At 38.7% G+C, this 7,010-nt stretch overlaps 1 protein-coding gene across 1 annotated transcript; it reads right to left on the reverse strand.

Moving 5' to 3' along the window:
* Positions 1–207: 207 nt before the first annotated feature.
* On the reverse strand, positions 208–1,164 carry LOC128646887 (uncharacterized). The gene has a single exon (XM_053699694.1). The coding sequence runs from the start codon at positions 1,162–1,164 to the stop codon at positions 208–210; it is 957 nt and encodes a 318-aa protein (XP_053555669.1).
* Positions 1,165–7,010: the final 5,846 nt, after the last annotated feature.

Genomic DNA, 7,010 nt, shown 5'->3' on the forward strand with positions numbered 1-7,010 from the left:
TGCTTATAGATAAACCAAGTGTTAGGGTTATATGTGTTGAGTATACATAAAAGTAAATATTCACATTTGAGGAAAACTCTCAATGTGGCCCATATCATGGGTAACTACATATGTCCTAATACTGGTTAAATATAAAAACCCTTTGACAAACAACAATCAAAAATAATGACAGTTTAAAACCATTAATAACATTGAAGGCTCAATATTTTATAGACAGGAATTGGAGGACACAAAACAATACGTGTCGTAGGTAAAAGTTTGTATGCGCTCAGTTTGTATATGCTCAGTTTGTAATGGCTCAGTTTGTATAGGTTCAGTTTGTATAGGTTCAGTTTGTATAGGTTCTTGTTGTGTAGGTTCAGTTTGTATATGTTCAGTTTGTATAGGCTCAGTTTGTATAGGCTCAATTTGTATGGGCTCAGTTTGTATGGGTTCAGTTTGTATGGGCTTAGTTTGTGTAGGTTTCGTTTGTATAGACTCAGTTTGTATAGGCTCAGTTTGCATAGGCTCAGTTTGTATAGGCTCAGTATGTATAGGCTCAGTTTGCATAGGCTCAGATTGTATGGGTTCAGTTTGCATGGGCTTAGTTTGTTTGGGCTCAGTTTGTATAGGCTCAGTTTGTACAGGCTCAGTTTGTATAGGCTCAGTTTGTATAGACTCAGTTTGTATGGGTTCAGTTTGTATGGGCTCTGTTTGTATAGGCTCAGTTTGTATAGGCTCAGTTTGTATGGGCTCAGTTTGTATGGGTTCAGTTTGTATGGGTTCAGTTTGTATGGGCTTAGTTTGTGTAGGTTCTGTTTGTATAGACTCAGTTTGTATGGGTTCAGATTGTATGGGTTCAGTTTGCATGGGCTTAGTTTGTTTGGGCTCAGTTTGTATAGGCTCAGTTTGTACAGGCTCAGTTTGTATAGGCTCAGTTTGTATAGGCTCAGTTTGTATGGGTTCAGTTTGTATGGGCTCTGTTTGTATAGGCTCAGTTTGTATAGGCTCAGTTTGTATGGGCTCAGTTTGTATGGGTTCAGTTTGTATGGGCTTAGTTTGTGTATGTTCTGTTTGTATAGACTCAGTTTGTATGGGTTCAGTTTGTATGGGCTCTGTTTGTATAGGCTCAGTTTGTATAGGCTCAGTTTGTATAGGCTCAGTTTGTACATGCTCAGTTTGCATAGGCTCAGTTTGTATGGGCTCCGTTTGTATAGGCTCCGTTTGAATAGGCTCTGTTTGCATAGGCTCAGTTTGTATAGGCTCAGTTTGTATAGGCTCAGTTTGTATGGGCTCAGTTTGTATAAGTTCAGTTTGTATAGGCTCAGTTTGTATAGGTTCAGTTTGTATAGGTTCAGTTTGTATCGGCTCAGTTTGTATAGGTTCAGTTTGTTATGGGCTCAGTTTGTATAGGTTCAGTTTGTATATGCTCAGTTTGTATGGGCTCTGTTTCTATAGGTTCAGTTTGTATGGGCTCAGTTTGTATAGGTTCCGTTTGTATAGGTTCCGTTTGTATAGGCTCAGTTTGTATAGGCTCAGTTTGTATAGGTTCGGTTTGTATAGGTTCAGTTTGTATAGGCTCAGTTTGTATGGGCTCAGTTTGTATAGGTTTAGTTTGTATAGGCTCAGTTTGTATTGGCTCAGTTTGTATAGGTTCAGTTTGTATGGGCTCAGTTTTTATGGGCTCAGTTTGTATGGGCTCAGTTTGTATGGGCTCAGTTTGTAATGGCTCAGTTTGTATAGGTTCAGTTTGTATAGGTTCAGTTTTTATAGGTTCAGTTTGCATAGGCTGTTTGTGTGGGCTCAGTTTGTATGGGCTCAACTTGTATAGGCTCAGTTTGCATAGGCTCAGTTTGTTTGGGTTGAGTTTGCATGGGCTTAGTTTGTATAGGTTCAGTTTGTATAGACTCAGTTTGTATAGGTTAAGTTTATATGGGCTCAGTTTCTATAGGCTCAGTTTGTATGGGCTCAGTTTGTATGTGCTCAGTTTGTATAGGCTCAGTTTGTATAGGCTCAGCTTAGGCTGATCGGAACAGCCAATAGAATGCGAGTTCAATCCGATTGGCTGATTGGATCAGCCAATCGGATTGAACTTCAATCTGATTGGCTGATTGCATCAGCCAATCAGATTTTTCTACCTTAATTCCGATTGGCTGATAGAATTCTATCAGCCAATCGGAATTGAAGGGACGCCATCTTGGATGGCGTCCCTTAAAGGAACCTTCATTCGTCGGGAAGTCATCGGTTGAAGAGGATGGCTCCACGTTGGCTCCTTTGAAGATGGCTCCGCTCCGGAAGGATGAAGATTGAAGACGCCGCCTGGATGAACACTTCTACCGGATGGAGGACCTCTTCTTGCCCCGCTTGGATGAAGACTTCTATCGGATGAAGGACCTCCTCTGCGCACCTTGGATGAAGAATTCGGCTCGGCTGGGTGAAGACGACTCAAGGTAGGATGATCTTCAGGGGGTTAGCGATAGGTTTTTTAAGCGGGGTTTGGGTGGGTTAGAGTAGGGGTATGTGGGTGGTGGGTTGTAATGTTAGGGGGGGTATTGTATTTTTATTTTCAGGTAAAATAGCTGATTACTTTGGGGCAATGCCCTGCAAAAAGCCCTTTTAAGGGCTGGTAAAAGAGCTGATTACTTTGGTAGTTTAGAATAGGGTAGGGCATTTTTTTATTTTGGGGGGATTTTTTATTTTATTAGGGGGCTTAGATTAGGTGTAATTAGATTAAACTTCTGGTAATTCTTTTTTATTTTTTGTAATTTAGTGTTTGTTTTTGTTTTATAGAATAGTTTATGTTATTGTATTTTAATTTAGCTAATAATAGGTAATTCATTTAATTAATTTAATGATAGTGTAGTGTTAGGTGTATTTATAACTTAGGTTAGGATTTATTTTACAGGTAATTTTGTAATTATTTTAACTAGGTAGCTATTAAATAGTTATTAACTATTTAATAGCTATTGTACCTAGTTAATATAAATACAAAGTTGCCTGTAAAATAAATATAAATCCTAAAATAGCTACAATGTAACAATTAGATTATTTGATAGGTAAGTATTTAGTTTTAAATAGGATTAATTTAGTTAATTTTAGGAATATTATGTTGTTTCATTTAAATTATATTTATGTTAGGGGGTGTTAGGGTTAGGGTTAGAGTTAGGTTTAGGGGTTAATAACTTTATTATAGTAGCGGCGACGGTGCGGGCGGGAGATTAGGGGTTAATAATTGTAGGTAGGTGGCGGCGATGTTAGGGAGGGCAGATTAGGGGTTAATAACATTTATTATAGTGTTTGCGAGGCGGGCCTGCGGCGGTTTAAGGGTTAATACATTTATTATAGTGGCGGCGAGGTCCGGTCAGCAGATTAGGGGTTAATAAGTGTAGGTAAGGTGGCGGCGACGTTGGGGGGGGTCAGATTACGGGTTAATAAATATAATATAGGGGTCGGCGGTGTTAGGGGCAGCAGATTAGGGGTTCATAGGGATAATGTAGGTTGCTGCGGTGTCCGGAGCGGCAGATTAGGGGTTAATAATATAATGCAGGTGTCAGCGATAGCGGGGGCAGCAGATTAGGGGTTAATAAGTGTAAGGTTAGGGGTGTTTAGACTCGGGGTTCATGTTAGGGTGTTAGGTGCAGACTTAGAGAGTGTTTCCCCATAGGAAACAATGGGGCTGCGTTAGGAGCTGAACGCTGCTTTTTTGCAGGTGTTAGGTTTTTTTTCAGCCCAAACTGCCCCATTGTTTCCTATGGGGATATTATGCATGAACACGTTTTTCCAGCTTACCGCTACCGTAAGCAACGCTGGTATTGAGGGTTGATGTGGAGCTAAATTAGGCTCAACGCTCCCTTTTCTGAGCCTAACGCAGCCCCTCAGACAACTCTAAATACCAGCGTTGTCTTAAGGGTGCGCTGGGAAAAAAAGCAGCGTTAGCTACGCAGTTCTTTACCGACAAAACTCTAAATCTAGCCAATAAATGTAGAAAAGACCAAGTGACCGGGAGATCCAATGACACTGGGAGCAGGGAAGGACCATGGAGAAGATATACAGGGCTGGAATAGTAGTAAGAGTAGGGTCAGCCCTAACACTTTACTTCAGATCTCAAGTCGTGCGCTGTTATGTGTTTTCAGCTTATAATATGAGCATTGAATATATAGGGCCCGCTAATGGGATGTTGGCCATTCTAAATATCTTCTGATAATTCTTCTTTACCATGGACTTGTAATATCAATTTGAGCGTCAATCCTATCGTTTCAGTGATATTGAAAGTGCACCCTGTGCTCCACTTGTAACCTGGGCCATAATATAGTATTTTATTGTATAATACATACATATAGCAAGCCATATACACATGTGCAATATATCCACAACCCCCAGCTCAGAAAGGTTTCTTATTAAGGTTTACATTTTTAATTCTTTATTAATAATGATATTCACATACATAGAGAGTATATAGGTGTTCCATTGGCGTTTCAAGAGAGTAAACTATTTTGTGGTGAAACATTGTTTCTAAAGTTGTAAACAATATTAGCTTAAGTCAACCTTTTCACACATACCCTTTCAGTAGCAATATCAGCAATTGTAAGAATCTACTGAGTGTACAGTGAAACTTCATTTGCAAATCTATTACATGAACTTTTACAAAACAGAAACATTTTTTACATAAAGTTAATGCACAATATATGTTGTGTAAAGATGTTTTGAAAACGTACCCCCTCCACACTACTGAGATTGGCAATTCACTATCGATGTGGGTGGATTGATGACCAGGCAACAAATCTGACAATTCTTTGAACCTCACATCTCAAGTGTAAAGAAATGAATAAATACTTTTATAACAAATATATATATATATATATCTTCTTTGTGTACCTCTATCTGTAACGATTAAAGATCAGATATATATAGCGAGGTTGCGGATGGAGGTACACAAAGAAAAAATCAAGTCCATGTAGGGAATCAACTGTGCAGGAGTAGTAGGTGGAGGGCGAGGACACAAAAACTGACAGTGGAGATAAATTTATAAATTAAGAAAATATTGCACTAATTGAGGATGTCTTAAAATATAAAAAAATGGTTATATTAGAAAACAAATTTAGTGCTTCTAAAAAAATAGTGCCAAATCAGGGACAGCGTGAGTAGCATTAGCAGACACAAAAGAACCATTAGCTGTGTTAAACAGATATTATGATTGCAAAGGTCAAGAAAAGAAAAAATCATCATGGACCATAAGCATTCCAAAAAATCTTGAGAAGGCCTACAGGCAAAATGGTAGAAAAGGTCACAAGAATCAAAAGGTCACACAAATACAAGAAAGGGGCATTTATCTTGAACAGTTATATGTTAAAGTTGCAGCATATATCACGTAAAAACTATTGCTCTATCATGTGTATTTAAACATAAAAAACTCACAACTCTAAAAAAAAATTAAAAAGGTTGTACTTACACATTCTTTCCTCTGTTCCATGTATTTCAATTTCAAAAACCATAAAGAGGTATAATCTATCCAGACTGCAGTCACCCATAAATTGTATGTATCCACTGAGAAAAAAACAAGGCAAGCTTCAGTGCAAGACATTTCTAAGAGAATCACTGAATGTTCCAGAGCATTTCAAACCGCTAGTAACAAGGATCCCCCTCCCTAACTCCTGGCTGCTAGTTGACATCAGGTGGAGGATTCCCTGAGCCACTAGAGACACTGAAGATGTGCTACTGACCTGGTAGGCTGATAGGAACCCATTAACAGCGAGACAGCATATCCTTTCAAGTATGACCTCTATGGGGACCTTGAGGTGAGGACAGGATTCTAGGATGTCTATGGTGGTACGGGGGCTTTATTAATGAAATAAAAGTAAACAAATTCCAAGTGAGGCTTCCAAAAGGAGCAGGCAAAAGCGAGGTCAGACAGTCCAGAATTACGGTAGGCAGAGAAGGTTAATAAACAGATAAATGTAGCCGGGAGGCCCAATGATGTTGGGAGCATTGAAGAACTAGGGAACAGTTATACAGAATGGGAACAGGTGCAGGAGCAAAAGCAGGGTCAGAGTCAGGATGGGAGCAGAATGTCAGATAACCTTAGCCAAAGGTTTTGTATAAATGAACACACTCAGGGCTTTTATAGGGATTTCCTGTACACAAGGACATCCTCTTCCTGGAGGTGGAGTGTCACCTACCTACATAAATGAAGCCAGGTCTGATGATGCCCTCTTAGCAGATACTGTGCGTGCTGCAATTCTGATGCAACAGAAATGGAGGCCTGAACTCCAACTCCAAAAGTGTGGATAGCTGCAAATTCAGATTCAGCTATTCCCCATGGCCAACAAACAAAAATAAACCAACATATGAAGACAGTCCACAACAAACATCATATGTAAAGGCAGATTCAATGCTTTCATACTGGCAAAAAAAATATGTGTTGATGACACACCCACTTAAAAAAATGAAAATATATGATTGATTAGGATATGCCATTAACTCTATTGGTTCAGATTTCCCAAGCCCACTCTACCCTTGATGTAACCAATGTCCGAGCTAGATGCTACACACGCTAACCTCCCTGTCAATAATGTTAGGACAAATGAAGTTACATAATGAAAAATTAAAATCAGTTATCTAATATAGACAAAAGGTCTTCAGACCCAATACAGGATCAGCTAGATAGCAGTTTGCAAAATATACAGCATGAGTTCAGATGCCAAGCGTGATGTATTTTCTATAAAAAAACTTTAGTAAGTTCTGTAACTCTTGTAGAAAACAATTTGCCTGACGAGATTGTAATGTAAAATTCCCTGGTCACTGCCTCTTCAAGGTGTCTTAGAAAAAAACTGCCCAAAACAAGATATATTGGTGGTTAAGAAAAAGAAAAGAAAAAATAATAATAATAATGTAATGTAATACCAGGCCAAATATGGAGCATCAAAAATTGGCCTAGTCTAGTATATATATTTAAAACAAAATGATGTTAAATGATTGACAACATTGCATGCTCAAATAAACGACACCATGTAAAATAGTTCAAAATAATAGAT

Source organism: Bombina bombina, chromosome 2 (genome assembly GCF_027579735.1).
Source record: "Bombina bombina isolate aBomBom1 chromosome 2, aBomBom1.pri, whole genome shotgun sequence".
In the NCBI taxonomy this organism is placed as follows: Eukaryota; Metazoa; Chordata; class Amphibia; order Anura; family Bombinatoridae; genus Bombina; species Bombina bombina.